Source organism: Embiotoca jacksoni, unplaced genomic scaffold (assembly GCF_022577435.1).
Source record: "Embiotoca jacksoni isolate LCO1_2020_lvr unplaced genomic scaffold, fEmbJac1.0.p SCAF_22, whole genome shotgun sequence".
Lineage (NCBI taxonomy): Eukaryota > Metazoa > Chordata > Actinopteri > Embiotocidae > Embiotoca > Embiotoca jacksoni.
The window spans coordinates 7,481,504-7,497,161 of NW_027185363.1; the positions used below are offsets into that span (position 1 = coordinate 7,481,504).

Sequence of the window (15,658 nt, forward strand, 5' to 3'; positions counted from 1 at the left end):
ATGTCAGAAAATATTTATCATACTGTTCTGCAGCCGCAGTTATTAAAAACGATCTACCAGTGGACACGAATGGATCAGGCAATTCGGCCCAAAAATAGTTTTTTGTATTTATTTGCTCTGCATTCTTCTTCTATTTAATTCTATTTCCTAAGCGTCGCCTTCCAATGAACAAAACTAAAACATAAAACATTGGAAATACAGTGTCTCTTGACCTAACCTCTATATTTGGTCAATTTGGTGATCAACATATTGGTTGTTTCTATTATTATCTTCTTTAAGATACGTTCAAAATATTGCCTCCTGTCAGCTATTTACCACAAGCAGTCATGTTTGTTAGAAATGGTATCAAAAATGATGCCAAGTAACAAAAACAAACAAAAAAGAAAATGCATATTCGTACAACCTTTGAGTAGTTAAGAATGTTTTTATTCATTAAATACAAAAAAGTCCAGAACGGTGATGACTAAAATAGAATAATAGAAAAGGCACAATAATTTACTCAAAAATCACACTGTGCCATGAAAAATAAAACTGTCTCCTTTCTTCTACTGTGGCTGAAAATAGAGGGTCTTCTTCCTGACGATGTGTTTTACACTTGAGAGATCCCGTGGCAGTATAATGGCTTGGCATGAGGAGCAGTGATGAGGTCAACTTTTCCCTGTAGCATCAAAATGAAGGCCTGCAGAACAAATAAATATAAACTGAAAGCGTCAACATTGGATTTGATTTTTCAATGGGAAAATAAATGTAAACAGAGCAGCAACAAATAATTAATACTAATTTAAAATTTCCAATTAAAAAATGCTAAAATCACTGATTCCAGCTTTTTAAAATGTGAATATTTTCTGTTTCCATTAGTCCTCCATGATTATATACTGAATATCTTTTGGTTTTTCACCGTTATCTGACTTTCTAAAGAACAAACAGCTCAGACAAATAAATAATGAAAATAATCTTTTGGTGCATCCCTAAATTAACTACTATTTTTACCTTTTAGGGTAAAGTAAACAAAAGTATAGGGGTGTAGATTTCATTCAACAGATTTAATTTTTGGCACACTGAGGATACAAATCGACAGCAATGGAGTAAAATTTGCTGCGTAGATGTGACAAGTTTCTTTGGATGTTTAGAAGATTTTCCCCACTAACAACTGTAATATTTAAGATGAACACATCAGTCGTTATTCTGCGAAGAACATTACTCACCAATAAATACAGTGGTTTCACAAGAAGGAGCAGACCTTCTGCGGCCTGAAGGGGTTGGTGCTGGAGGACACACCGGTCAGCAGAGGGTCCTGCAAGGCGTTTTGCAAGCAGAACTGTTGGAGGTCTGCAGCTGCCTGGGAAACCTGGTGCCAAAATGTACATGGGATTATACAGTGGCCTCTTTCACAGCCAGGTTAAGGCGCACAAAAACACAAACATACACATCAACTGTGAATAATCCTACACAGCTAGAAAAAACTGCTTTACAGGGTCTTTTCTTGGTACAAGAGGATATTTTCAAAGTCTGGCAGATGACCCTGATGATCATTTGGACAGATAGTACTCATTGAGTTAAGGAAAACCGTAGGATCTGGTATTTAAACTTGCATACGAGATGAGAACCCACTGCCTGAATTGGACTGTTGCACCAAATGGAAATGGAGGAATATTTTAAAAAGAGATCATCTTAATTCACATAGAACTGTGAATGGAGAAGCACGAGGGGACCAAATACTGTGTACTCTGTTTGAGATGTGCTGCGTAAAGCACCGCTGTACTCTTTCAATGTTTCAATTTGCAAAACCATCCTGTAAAGGCGATCCTCTGGATTTGATTCATTTTGAGTACATGCAGTTACCCATTTCTTATCTTACTATTTGGTTTATTTGATCTAGTCAGAGTTCTCAAAGTTGCATTGCTAATTTGCCTTGAAACTTTGTTTTACGAAGTAAAATGTTTGCAATAACTTACATACATAAACCCTCTTTTTATGTGTAACTGGGAGGAACAGTAATGTTTCCGGGTCAAATTGACCCAGTGAATGTTTGACCTTTGAAAGTAGTTCAACTATAACCATAATTTTAAGCCCAGACAATATCAATTAAATCTTTATTTAGTGTAATCAAGTTATCACCCCTTACAGATAATGATTTTACTTCTTTTTTTTTTTTCTCCCAGCTAGCAAAAGCTAGATGTTCAATACATTCGTTTTGTTTATTCTTATATTAATGAGACAGGAGACCCCGGGGGAAAACCAGAACACGCTGGAGGGATTATATACCCCAGCTGGGCTGGGAACGCCTCAGGATCCCTCAGGAAAAAAATGGATAATGTTTCAGGGGAGAGGGACGCCTGGGCTAACTTGCTTGGCCTGCTGCCACCCTGACCCGATCCCAGATAAGTGGAAGAAAATGTCTGGATGGATGGACTTTTACAGGAGTTTGACATATTCTGTCATAATGGCATGTTGATTACAGGTTGTTGTTTTTTTTTATAGTTTTCTGTATAGGGGTTTAAGTGCTGTGGTTGCAGTGGGCAGTTATTTTCCACATACATTTGGACTATTAGCATTGACACATTCATAAAAAGTACTGTACCATTATTATTATTATTTTTAATCACATAATGCAAATAGACTATATTTGTTATTTTCCACTTCCATGTTCATTATACTAACAAATGCTGTAATAATGCTTCAATAATGAACACAAACGCGTCCTATTTACAACAAACCAGCGGAGACGTATGGTGAGATGTTGAAATAATGGAGGAGAGGAAATGACATTTGTGGTGATTGGAGTCGGTCACGTGCAACGTTTTACTGCCCTAATGGAAGTTTTAACCCCAGATTTGGTGATCTTCGATTAAAAAAAAAAAAAAGATAGCGACAACCAGCTCGGCGCGTCGGCATTATTTCCTCTTTCTCAGATGTTGGGGTGGAGGGGGTGGGTGGTGGTTGTAATAATCAAGCGAAATACTTCCTCCCGGGTCCAAACTACGCCCTGCTCCGCCTGTTGACTGTCGGCGGCGGCGGCTAGCTTTGTTAGCAGATCAGGATAACGGTCGAGATTTCTCCGTTTTCTGGCAGGAGAAAGAAAAAAAACAACAACAACAATAAAACAACCGCTTACCTTCACTCTGTTTATGCTCGCCTCGAAGCGGAGCTGCTGCACCACTTTTTGCATGGCTACCAGATTGGAGGAGCCCGACATTGTCGCTGTGTTTTTGTGTGGAAAAAAAAATAAGACGCTGGGCGGTGGGTGCGATCCGCGGGCTGGATGCTGAGACAAAAGCAAAAAAAAAAAAAAAAAAAAAAAAAAAAAAGATGATGACATCCGGATTCCGGTTGTTCAACGCTTCTGACTTGCAGCTCCCGTTTAAATACACCAGTGGGCGCCAAATTAAAAAAGAAAAAAGAAGAGAAAACTTTATTGCGCTTTCACACCTGCAGAGCAGAACATCGTCAATCTATTGTCAACGTATACATAAATTAAAACTCATAATTTAATACTTATAGAATCTGTAAACATTATGGTCGCTTTCAATGTCATCAATATGCAGGAAGGGATTGTTCAAAAAAAAAAAAATCCTCTGGATATAGCTTAAATTGTCAGCGTCGATCTGTTCGTAAAAGACAACACATGAATAATGGCAGACTCCTTAAAGTGCTTTCTTGTTTGATTTAGCTTTGGTGAATGATTTGTGCGTGTCCATAAAAAAAAAAAATTAAAAAAAAGTGTTCAATGCTGTTGGAATTCAGCCATGGGTTTCAAGTCCATTGAAGGAAAAAGAAAAGAAAAAAAGACACTGGTGGTTCTTTAATTGAGGCTGTTCTCATCTTCACCCAAAGAGAACATGCTGAAGTCACTACAGCGACCTCTGCTTCTGGATTTGACCCGAGTGTCTCCTTCATCATGGTGGCTGGACTCTTGCCAGCATCCTCGATTTGAATGTCTGGAGGAACTGAAAAAGGCGAAAGGCAAGATTAACGATTAACATGTGACACGGCACAAACACCGAATACATTCAGGGTGCAAAAGACACCAGATTGTCGTTAGGAAGTTAAAAAAAAAAAAAAGTCATATCCTACATTGTCTGCGTTTCTCATGAAATATCACTGCACAAATTAAACTCAATCACTGAAAACAGAGAAAACGGTGCTTTAGAGACAGAAGGATACCTGCTGTCTGGTATCAGGCGGAGGGTCCGGTAGAGTTCCGCTGTCGATGGCACAGCAGCACTTTGTAAAGGTTTAGGAGTGGAGAACAAGGTGTAGGTTGATGATTTGGCCGGCTGATCCTTCACCGAAGACATCCTGATCTCCGGCTCGCTTCCTGCAATGGAGCAAATCATCAAATTTAACGTCGGTGGAAACAGTTTGGGGCTCCGAGCGCTGCAAGACTTTTCTGACCCGATGTTAGCCCACGTTTGCATTTACATTTGCACCTCACCTTAGCAATATTGGTCTCGTAGAGCCATGATAATTTTCCTCCTATCAAAGCCTGTCCTCCTTTGCTTGTCTGGCAGCTGATTCAGCAGTAGAGCTGCTAGTACTCCGACCAGAGCTTCTTATGTTAGCATCCTTTCCACTGTTGCCACGTTCAGGTTGGGGCGCGTATAAAAACGCTGATATTCTGGCGTGTCTGTCAGACGTTCGAGGTCACCACCTGTCCATTAATAAACTGATCTTACTGGCTTATAGTGCACTTACAGTTACGTAAAAAGCGTAGTTGTCAACAACTTAAGAGTAACATTATCTTTACTTCACCCGTTTCTCCTCTGCTTCTTATGAAAAACACAGAGGAAAGATATTAGCGCGACTGTCAATGACAGCAAAACACTGTACAGACTCCAACTGAACTGAAATTAAAAAGGTGCACATAAATTAGGTAAATAAGATAAATAAAATATGTTTCACAGAGGGTGGGGGGGGGGGGTCCTGTTCTGGCAACGGTCTGCTCCGTCGTGGCAATAATAGTGGGAAAAATGTATAACATAGTTAACAATTATATCTCTTATTGATTAGTTCTCCTGTTGCACTGCATGTGTCTACTATTTTAGTTTTCACTCCAGTAGTTGAACTCAAACCATGAGGTGCCCCGCGTTTTTGCATTTTCCTCACTGATGTCCTTCAAACAGGATGTAGAAAGTGAACCGCAAGACCGGGAGTCGGGTCGGTCTACCTTTCCATTTCAACTTGTGGCACATAAGCTAGGCCCATAATGGATGAAGTGTTACTGAAAAAGGTTGTGTGGTAGTACAAATTGAAATAGCTTTTATTAAAATGACACTGACTTACGAATTGACAAGGCACTCTGACCATCAGAGGAGGAACATCTCCTACGGTCTGTAAAGGGAGTCATGTTCAAAAACTGATTTTTGAGCCAAGAGGCACGGTCCTCCTCAAACGCCTTTTTCTGTGGAATACAAAAACATTCAAATAAGTGAACTTGCAACCCTTAAAATAAATGTTTAATTGAACTAAGGCGCCACTCAAGAAGACTCGAGTACCTCGCGCCCCAGGCGAATAGCGGCCTCTGTGAAGTTCTTTCTCTCCCTCTCAAAGTTTCTCTTCTGTTCCTCAAAGAGCCTCCATTCCTCTTTGAGGCGCTCTTTCTCCTCCAGCGTGTAGCAGTCGTTAAGGAGAGCAGCCGTCTCATCGTCAAATGATGTGTTGAGTTGTTGCTGCAAAAGCAGAAGCATTTATCCTTTAACCCCATGTTATTTCTTACTGTTTCCAAGCAATTTTCAATCATCTGAAACAAACACAGACTCATTTATCTAAAATGCAATTTCATCGATTAATTTGCTCTTATTATGAGGAGGCTTGTTATATTTGTATTAAACGCTTCTTCTTTTTTTTATTTTTTTTACATAGGTTAGGTTAGGTAGTTACTTTATTAATCCCTGAGGGGACTTTTTTTTTTTTTTAGGTTAGGTTTTTTTAGGTTAGGTTTAATGATTATCTCATCATTAAACAAGCAGATGCTGACCTGGAGGAGCAGTTGTTGCGCGTGAATGAACTCTTTGCACTGCTGGACTTCACGCCTCATCCTCTCCATCTCATCCTCGTGGGTTTCCCGTAGCATCACCTCCCTATTGGACTCCAGCTGATTCTGCACTTGTGAGGCTTCGCAAACAAAAACACTTGATAAACTGACAACCCCAGTTTCTTTCCAGGTATAATTTATGTCTTTAAATGCTAAAAAGACCAGAGTAACCACATCGAGAGTGAGTATTACGGATCAAAGTGTTTAAGCTATAAAACTTTTGCCACAAGAATTTGGGAGTACGTACCTTGGCTGTCTAATTTCTCCACGTGGCTTCTCAGCTTCCTCCACTGCTGGCGGATGCTGTTGGTGAGCTGCTCCCTCACATGCTCACAGGATTGGTCCAGAGTTTCCCTGCTGGAGTCCCCCGTCTTCTCGTCTCCATCGAAATCATACTGTAGCAAAAATAATATCTTGTCAGCATCTCCTTTAATCTAATGCACATGAACACGAGTCCTCCCATCAGCCCTTAACTTTTCAAATCCATCTGCTACGTTTCTTTGAGTGTGTAAGTGTGATTCAATACCTGCTCCTGGCTGTCATCAGCAGAGGCTCCTCTGGTGGAGGGATAGCGTGGACTCAGGATATGGATCATCTCCTTCTTCATCTGCTGGAGGACTTTCTTCAGCTCAGCGTTCTCCAGCATTAAGGACCTCTGACTCGCCTCGTAGTCACTGAGCAATGACTTGTACATCTCACCCTCGTGGCTGCAGAAGGAAATTTACAAGTCATTTATGTAAATAAGATTCCACATTCCACAAATTCTATGGTTAACAGATGACAAGGCAGCTTTTATAATACCCGATTGTTGCTTTTGCAGTCTTCCAGTGGCTCCTTTTACCGTCTGACCGACCCAAGCAATTCAATACGTCGATGGCTATTTGGGAAAATATGGAACCAAAATTCTATTTGATTGTTCTAAAATTCACAGATAAAAAAAACAAAAAACAAGGTGCATAAAGTTTCGCTGAGGACAAGGACATTTACCTAGTTTCTTATCTTTTCTGTCAACTAGTAGCTGGCTGAGGCGTTCCTTGAGCTTTGCCGCTTCTCTCTCTTTTCTCTTGGCGTCGTGACTGTATTGAGAGGCACGGCTGGCAATGATACTTTGGAGCTTCTGAACCTGTCCAGGATGATTGAAATATGAGAGTTTGTGTGGTTCATGCGTTCTCAAAATAAGACTTGGAAACACAACTGCTGCAGATTATCGCATAAAAGGAAGTCCTACCTCATCCTTTTCTGTTTTCAAGCAGCTCTGCAAAGTCTTAATTTTGAGTTGGAGCTGCCGCTCCGTCTCATGTAGACCAGACTTCTCCCTTAAGGACAGTTCCAACTGATCCTGGAAGGAAATACATGACAATAAAACTCTCTTAATCTTTTATAAAGTAACGAGAGTTCCCAGCACACAACACGCGTATACTGCTTTGTTAGTTAGTTTGGTTTCTCTATCACAGCAGTCATTTTGATTTGGAAAGGGGAGATTTGCATTATATTGTGTATTCTTTTCTGCCCCCTAGTGGTGAGAAATCTATTACTGCAGCTTTACTACTGGACATGCAGTATGCCGATTATAGCCTGCAGATGTACAGTTAGATCCGAAGAGAAATGGAAAAAGACAGTCTTGTCTCGAAACTGAACTAAGGATAAAGTGACCCTGAGAAACCCCCCCCAGTCAAACATGCCTTGAGTCTGGAATTGCTTATCTGCATGAGCTCCAAGTTGCTGGATTTCTTCAGCTGATCTTTCTCGAGCTCTTCTAAATTGCACATATTTCGTCTGTGAATCTGTAGCACCTCGTACATGGCATTCAGAGCTGGCACAGCGTTCAGGCTGGCTCCCTCTGGTGAGGTGGCCTCGATACATGTGGAGAGGCCCAGTGAGGCAAGCTCCTGTTGAAAGACAGAGGGCTTATGTCACATCAAATTTTCCCTTAATTACAAGAATGCATTTTGTTTTTATAAAACACAGGATATTTCCATACCTGATTGATGTATGAAATGCATTGAGGAATGTTATCCTCGGTGCAAAAGGCACTTATCACACTGTAGGAGGTTTTGAACGAGGGCAAAGAGTACATTGACACAAGGTTGTTCTGTCTCGAGGGGGACATCGTCACGTGCGATATGCTGGAGATCTCATAGTTTTCTGAAAACAGAGAACAGACAGAGGGACACTACAGCAACTGTAAGTACATCACAGCTACTGTTCTTTATCTTACTAGGCTTGAGGCTTGAATTAGGTTGCGGCTCTAAATGAGAACAAAAATATGGGTCACCTCTTAGCACATCCCAAAAAAAGCATCGCTCATGGGCATTTCTATTCTTGAAATGCTCTGGCAAACGCATCCTATTAGCGGAGAAAATTACCCATGGATGTTTCAGTTGTCCACCACTCTCCCATATCACTGACACATCAGGGCACGAGGATGCCGGGTCATGAGTTATCCCCAGGGAGGCGGATTAGCAGTCAGGCGGTGGATCCCACTGGAACAGAGCCCTGCAACAGAGCATCAAGCAATGAGATAAACTACCAGCGATAGATAATCTGGGCTGCCGTTTCACCCACACAGGATTATGCGTCAGATGTGTGCCAGTTGGGTTAGACCGGGGCTTAAAGGGGCCCTCCTATTGGCCGCTGCTATCTAAATTGCTGGGTAGTGAGATGTGATCTCAGCCTTGAGCCAAAGGATTTACAAAGATATTAAAAAAAAAAAAAAAAATGTGACAAGAAGGTCTACATCCGACAAGCGCGCGTGTGTTTTTTTTTGGACGTTGGTGCCTTCAAGGAAATATAGGAGACGTGCTCTGATGAAACAGGCTGAACCAGATAACACTTTTACAATGAGCCACTCCCACAACTTTTACGATGTTCCAACTTGCGCTCAAGGACGAGTTGTGTCGATGAACAAAAGGTGGAATAAAACCTCGCATTCAAGTTCAGTGGTGCCGCCACAGAGAAAAGCTGCGGGGGGAAATGTTCAATGAAGAAAACCAGTCAGCAGAAAAAAAAACAGCCTGCTGCTTCTCCGTGTCGGTCATGTCAAGTCTCTGAAGACTCTCTCCACTCTTTTTTTTTTTTTTTTGTCCAGTAAACAAACACAACTTTTATCTACAGTTAAGCAGACGGGAGGCGGAGATAAAGCCAAGCGTGCCTCGGTGTAATGTAGTTGGTTATAACCGTCGTGTTATTGTTTGATATCCAGAATGTCAATGAGTCAATTAAAGTCATCTACGTCGTCAGTGAGCTAGTTTGCTTTACCCGATGTCGAGCCAATAATACGGCTGTTCTGAAATAACTTACCAACTTCAGCATCGGTTTCTCGTCTTGAGTAATGAATTTGAGAAATACGCGACATTACCGCTGACCTGAATGCCTCATGACGTCAGCTCGCTTAACCTGTGTAACAGTTTACCGCTAACCAAACAAACACTTTGAACATACTCACTGAAAAGGGCGTGAAATATATATAGGTCGACTAAACCCGTTGGCTTCCCGAGTTTCCGAGGTGGTGGTAAAACTACCAAACCCCTCCTTCGTCGACGACACCTACGACTGCGGTGTCCAGCTCGGTCGTCATCGTGTCTGCAGCAGAAACAGCTCTCTCTCTCTCTCAAAAAAAAAAAGTCTCACCTACTTCAATCCCAACGCAGCCAAAAAAAAAAAAAAAAAAAAAAAAACGGACAGAGAAACCTCGACAGGTTTCACAGGTGGAGGCTCAAGCCCGCTGAAGGCAGCTGCTTGTGTGTGGTTTTTTTTAAGTCTCGTCCTCCTGCTGTCTGCCGACCAAACCGCGTTGTTATTGGAAGCAGCGTTGTTAAGCAACCAGTATGTGAGCCGCGCATTGGATGGGACCTTGTGCGGTGCTCGATTACGCAAACGCCGTCATGTGTCTCCCGCAGCACCGCAATGCGCCCATGTGGCAGTAGCGTGTAAGTGTTCACCTGTGATGCTGCAAAGCGGAGGTGGAAGAAGTATGCAGAGACCAAATATAGCGATGTAAAAAAAATATATATATAAAAATAATAATAAAATAAAAATTAAAAATAAATACAAGTACAAGTCCTGCAAGAAAAATCACACTTAAGTAAAAGTAAAAGTTGTATCAGTAAAATGTAGTTAAAGCGTTAAAAGTAAAATAAGTCTACTGTTTTGGTCCCCAATTTAGATGACATCATTAGATTATTAATACTGAAGCATCAGTGTGTATGCAGCTTGTTGTAGCTGCTGCAGGTGGAACTAGTTTGAACTACTTTATATCCAGTTTTATAGCTTTACAAAGGGCACCAGATAAATGAAGAGTTGTCGGATGATTAGGTTAGGTTAGGTTAGGTTAGGTTAGGTAGTTACTTTATTAATCCCCGAGGGGACTTTTTTTTTTACTGGGAGAGAAAAGAAAAGAAAGAAATTGCGATACACAAAGCCGTTTTCAGTTTTTGACTTTTTCTCGAACTTTTGATTTTTAAGTGACATTTTGGATCTTTTGAATATTTTTTGGGGGAATAAAACCATGTAAGAAGTTTAGAGGGAAAAATCATTACTTTGTGGAGCTGTTCACAAATCATAGACATCTGAAACGGGATCCCAACTACACACTGCTTTTTGCAAAGCGTCAAAAGTCACAAAGGTCTGAAACCACTGGCTTAATCTTGTACAATGTGTTGTATTAGAAGAGCTTGTTCTATTAATCATCGTGTCAAATATTCATCTGAAAAGTAATTAAAACGGTCAGATAAATGCAGTGGAGTAGAAAGTACAATATGTCCCTATGAAACCTCCAAAATTAATTCATTTCATTTTTGAGTCCAAGTCAACACTTTTCAAGTTATTCCCCTCAAGACGTTCCTGAGATATTACATAGTTGAGAATTGGACATACGTACAAACGGACAATGTGAAAACATAAAACCTCTTACCAGCGCATAGAAATGCAAAGAAGCACTACAAAATAAACTGCACAGTTTTTTCAAGCTATGGATTAGGTAGGTTAGGTAGTTACTTTATTAATCCCCAAGGGGAAATTTTCTATGGTACATTCAGGGTCACATTTAAGTAAATACACTTGTGTTACATACTGTAAATGAAGTACTGTATGTACTTGTAAAATGACAAGAATAGCTCAGTTATGTTTTTATTCTGCAGTCGGCAGGAAATTCTTAAGTTTCCGATTCTGTAGTTTTAATGCCAAGAAAAGCTGCCCACTACTTCTGAATGCATCACTGAACTGGGGAGGAATCTGTCGGTTGTGCATGTTAATACTGTAATGATAAACATCAGGATGTCATATTAACTTTTTCATGGAGACCATATCCTGGAGCCATTTGAACAGTCTTCAACAGAGAAAGTCTGGCAATTTAAATAAAAATGTATTATATAAACCAAAGTAAAAACACATCTTCTTAAGTAACTAGATAAACTCGCGCTCTTATCATTCACTAACATAATCAAAGACTCCATACAGACTATTAGGACTCAGTGGGGCATTTCGCAGTCTCATGAGGTCACAAGTCTTCGCTCACTCAAGAAGTAAAAAGTACATCCTGTCACTTCATCCACAGCAGCCACACGAAGAGACGCAGCAGGTTGATGCCTCTTCATCAGTCTGGTATCGTCCGGACTTGGGCTGGTCCCTGCACTCTGCTATGAAGGCCTGGAGCTGGGACACCGGTTCCTTGTCTTGCTGGTGATGCTGCATGAGAGCCATTGTAAAAAAAACAAAAAAAAACAGCAACAACATTAGGACTCTCAGGATAAATAACATCTAAGTGTCTGTGAGGGTGACTCAGACTGACCTTGATGGTCTCGTAGGTGTCCGTGATGACAGCGATGAAGAGGCTGAGCACCATGTAGATAAAGAGGGAGATGAAGGAGTAGAGGTAGAGTCGGCTGAAGAGCCACACCACGTAGGTCTTGTCTCTCATCTTCAGGAAGGTGGCGTACATGTCGTCCCCGTTGATGAGAGAGAAGAGGCACTCTGTCACCTTGTCGAGTGTTCGGAACTGGAAAAACAACGGTTTGATTATGGCATTTTGAATTTTCAGTGATTGATATAATGCCAGATCATGCTTGGGGCCCTTCATGAACACTGGAAATGAACTGTTTATATGTTTCATACCTTATCATGGTAAGGCCCGAGGACGATCCAGCCACAGAAACAGTACCCGAGGTAGATCATGGCCGCGCAGCAGCAGAATCGGACCACATTTGGCAGCGCCGCCCTCAGGGTTAAGATTAAAATCTAAAAAGAAATAAAAGAGTTTAGTTCCTCTGGAAATGCATTTGTTATATTTGTTGTTGCATTATCTAAAAGCAGCTCCTTGGAAGTTCTTGCATTGTATTTCTTGAAGAAACCAAGGTATCGAATCACACCGACCCAGACCAGCATTGTGGCGGTTCCCAACAAGATGCTACACACATCATAGTTTGTCAGGAACTGAAAAAAGAAAGAAAGAAAGTATTATACAAGAAGCATTAGGGCCCTTGTTAATATTTCAAGCATCGTGAATTATGGGTGCTTTTTGTAGAGAATTTAGCACAACAGGTTTCCCTTAAAAAGCACAAACTGAGTCCTACAGTATGTGACAATACACTAAAAAAACGCTAAAACAAACCAAACCTTTGTTTGTATTCCAATTTTCAGCACTGATCCAGCGATGGTCAGCGTGTCGCTGAGGATGATGAGGATATACCAGCCATTCACAAACTCCATGCTGTCTGACCAACTCACAATTTTATTGTAGTAGGCATGAAAGAAGACTTTGAACTCCTGTAGAAATCAAGATATTGTAAAAATAATAACAAACCAGTGATTCAGTCTCCGAGTTGGATTGATTGATTTCCACATGAAACGAAAAAAAAATTTTTGTACTTATAGTATAAATTTGTCCTTTTTAATCTCATGAAGAGGTGTTGACTTTTGAAGCATTATATGATCTGATCGGGACCACAGTCATTATTTTATAACACTAATAAACTACCATCCTTTAAAAAATGTTGACAGCAACAACAAAAATAGAAAAAAACCTCTCAAAGTTTAGGTGTTAAAACCTTCAACACACAGCCAAGGACTTCATTTCTGGTCTATTTGTTGCTTAAAAGTCGCCAATAAAATACCTACTAACTGGATCAGTCATTTTTCACTGGATCACTGATCTTGTGTACCAAAACCCTCCACCTATGAGTAGGGAGGGTAAAAGTCCATTTACTTGCGCTTTCTGCTGTAACTTACGGACTGGAGCTTGACGCCGTTGATGACGGATCGTATGCAGAGGATGACAGAGGTGAAACAGGCGAGGACGACCACCGAATCCAGTGACAGAAGGAGGTAGTCGTTCTTCCCAGCTACAAACCAGAGACACAGATTTAGTTTCTACAACAGACAGTTTCTACAAAATTGAGAGACTTGTCTTCAGATCATATGTACTGTATATTGGGACTGTTAAATTCCCTGTGCCCCCTGCTGGCTTTAGAAACAATAACAGTCACTAGTGCTTGGTTTGTTGGTGTCCTACATCATCAACTATGGGAGCGTTTTATAGATATAAGAGTTTAGATGAAAACTTACAGGTGCCCTCCACGGTCCAGTCGCTGCATTCATAAATTCTAATGTCATTTTCAACATCGACCTTTATCTTCCCGCTGTGTGCACGATTATCAAACATAATCTGTGTGAAAACATGCACAGCAAAAGTTATTTCGGAGCTTTTGAAACAAGCTGTAACTAATACCCTTGTGTAAGAATGACCTAAATCCTTGATTGAGTGCGTGCACAGTTTTTAGACTCTCACTTACCATTATATGGAAGTCATAACAGTCCGGTAGCTCGTGGTGCCGCACAGTCTGCAGATTGATGGTTTTCAAAGTGAGGTAGATGTTCACTGATAGCAGCCTGAGCACACAAACAATTATTAACAAGTAGTACTTCTTATCAGCTAGCACCAAACCAGTATTTTCAGTTTAATCACCTTTTGAAATCTAAAGAGAAGTCGACACATGTTGCCAAACTGCTGTCTTTGCAGGGCTGCATGGGATGTATGGAAATACAATCTGTGAGGAGGAACCATGTGTTCAGAGGTTAGAGAAGTTAGAGTTCATTTAGTAGAGCAATCATTTAACATGGATCACTCTAGAAGAACAAGCTTCCTCTTTTTAATGTCACAAGCACGTCCACTTTGTGATTATTTTCCATATTCTTGCCATGAATCAGTACCATAAATACACATGACACAACACAAAGTAGCCACGAGCCTTAAATACAGCAGATACTTATGAGTTAGTCGACTTGTTTATGTCTTCACTCAACATGTTTGTGCTGTTTCACCTTTATCGATATGTGGATCGATGTCAAAGGTATCATTTCCAGGATCGATGCTGCTGTTTCTGTAGAACACTTGGCAGACAGACAGAGGAGTGTACTCGCCATCAACCCTCTCATATGCAAGATTGCCTACAGTCAGGTTTCGCAGATTGGTGTACTGAAAATAAAAGAAGAGAGAAGCATTTTTAAGGCTCTGAAATTATAAAGAAAATGCCATGAAATGTCCATGTCATTAAACTACATTTTTCAGTACCCTGCTGATAATGTAGGAGATGTGATCATACACATCAGCTTTGGTGTAAAGTGAAAAGCTTCCCGGCTGGTGGTCCTTGTATCCTTTGAGAAACAGATGTCTGAATGTCATCAGATTTTCGTCTTTGAAGGTGACCATCATTTCGTTGCTCAGGCCGAAGGAGACCAACTGATTGGAAAAAAGTGGAATAAGAATCAAGCAGATGAGACAAGTCTGTGCACATTCATTCTTGGTGAAAAGTAGATTGTAACGAGTGGATTCGATCTAGTACCTGCACTGTGATGATGGCGATTTTAAATATTTGTAGTGTCAGTTTCCACGGTTTCCGTTCCCTGGCTCTGTACTTCTCACAGGGGCTCATGAAGAAGTATTTGAGCCTCCGTCTGAAATCCTCGACCGCCTTCGAGTCCAGAGTGGGAGTGCTCCATCTGAAGTGGCCGTTCAGCCTCCTTTCCTCCGACCTCGCAGCCAGCAGTGGCTCAGAGTCCTCCATTATCTATCCTGAAGTTCAACACATAAGCGAGTCGACTACTTTTTTGAGAAGATCTGTTTTTTTCACCATACATCTGAAATCTTTTGGAGGAAGGCATTGAGCTATTCCAGTCATTCTGATGTTTATCAAACCAGTTCTCCTTCATGTGTTCACTGCTTTCGCTCTCCCCTCTGCCTCTTAAATTTGATACGTATTATGTGTGTGCAAATTGTGCTACACATAACATATAATGTTCTCCAAAACAGTAAACGTGTATTTTGCATGACTTAACCCATTTTAGTCCTTTCCCCCATTGTGTACTATGGCAGAACTGCCCACAAGAGGAAGTATCAATGACAAGGAAAATTAACAGATTGCAGCAACTTTTAAAACTAATTCCTGAACATATCATACTGTTAAATGTAATTTTCTCTTTGGGAGAAAAATCATGACAGCAAACTGTAATTAAAGTTAAGACACTTAATTTTGATGCCGTTTTTGTCATCTTAGTGTAATTATTTAATATTTTTACACATTTAATGTAATATCTTTACTACTATATGTCTTAAAAAACAACATTTACATA

General features: G+C 40.6%; 3 protein-coding genes across 4 annotated transcripts; all 3 read right to left on the minus strand.

The window, feature by feature from the left end:
• Positions 1-404: 404 nt before the first annotated feature.
• gng5 (guanine nucleotide binding protein (G protein), gamma 5) lies at positions 405-3,281 on the minus strand. The gene is made up of 3 exons (XM_069157659.1): positions 3,116-3,281; positions 1,206-1,348; positions 405-679 (listed from the first exon to the last, which is right to left on the minus strand). Exons 1-2 carry the CDS (start codon positions 3,194-3,196, stop codon positions 1,223-1,225), a joined length of 207 nt encoding a protein of 68 aa, XP_069013760.1. The 5' UTR covers positions 3,197-3,281; the 3' UTR covers positions 405-679; positions 1,206-1,222.
• A 104-nt stretch (positions 3,282-3,385) lies between these two features.
• On the minus strand, positions 3,386-9,784 carry ssx2ipa (synovial sarcoma, X breakpoint 2 interacting protein a). The gene is made up of 14 exons (XM_069157658.1): positions 9,480-9,784; positions 8,401-8,530; positions 8,016-8,179; positions 7,717-7,923; positions 7,263-7,373; positions 7,022-7,157; positions 6,836-6,911; positions 6,561-6,741; positions 6,282-6,429; positions 5,978-6,114; positions 5,496-5,669; positions 5,284-5,401; positions 4,165-4,318; positions 3,386-3,947 (listed from the first exon to the last, which is right to left on the minus strand). Exons 2-14 carry the CDS (start codon positions 8,432-8,434, stop codon positions 3,803-3,805), a joined length of 1,785 nt encoding a protein of 594 aa, XP_069013759.1. The 5' UTR covers positions 8,435-8,530; positions 9,480-9,784; the 3' UTR covers positions 3,386-3,802.
• Positions 9,785-10,951: 1,167 nt separating this feature from the next.
• LOC138203082 (mucolipin-3-like) lies at positions 10,952-15,025 on the minus strand. Of its 2 annotated transcripts, none has more exons than XM_069157661.1 (12): positions 14,872-15,025; positions 14,601-14,768; positions 14,351-14,504; positions 13,995-14,076; positions 13,822-13,918; positions 13,595-13,694; positions 13,259-13,371; positions 12,647-12,796; positions 12,404-12,463; positions 12,146-12,268; positions 11,823-12,029; positions 10,952-11,719 (listed from the first exon to the last, which is right to left on the minus strand). In XM_069157661.1, the coding sequence occupies exons 1-12, from the start codon at positions 14,959-14,961 to the stop codon at positions 11,579-11,581; spliced, it is 1,485 nt and encodes a 494-aa protein (XP_069013762.1). In that variant the 5' UTR covers positions 14,962-15,025; the 3' UTR covers positions 10,952-11,578. The 2 variants fall into 2 exon arrangements, with proteins under 2 accessions (XP_069013762.1, XP_069013761.1); XM_069157660.1 differs by having other exon boundaries at positions 12,362-12,463.
• Between the last annotated feature and the right edge of the window lie 633 nt (positions 15,026-15,658).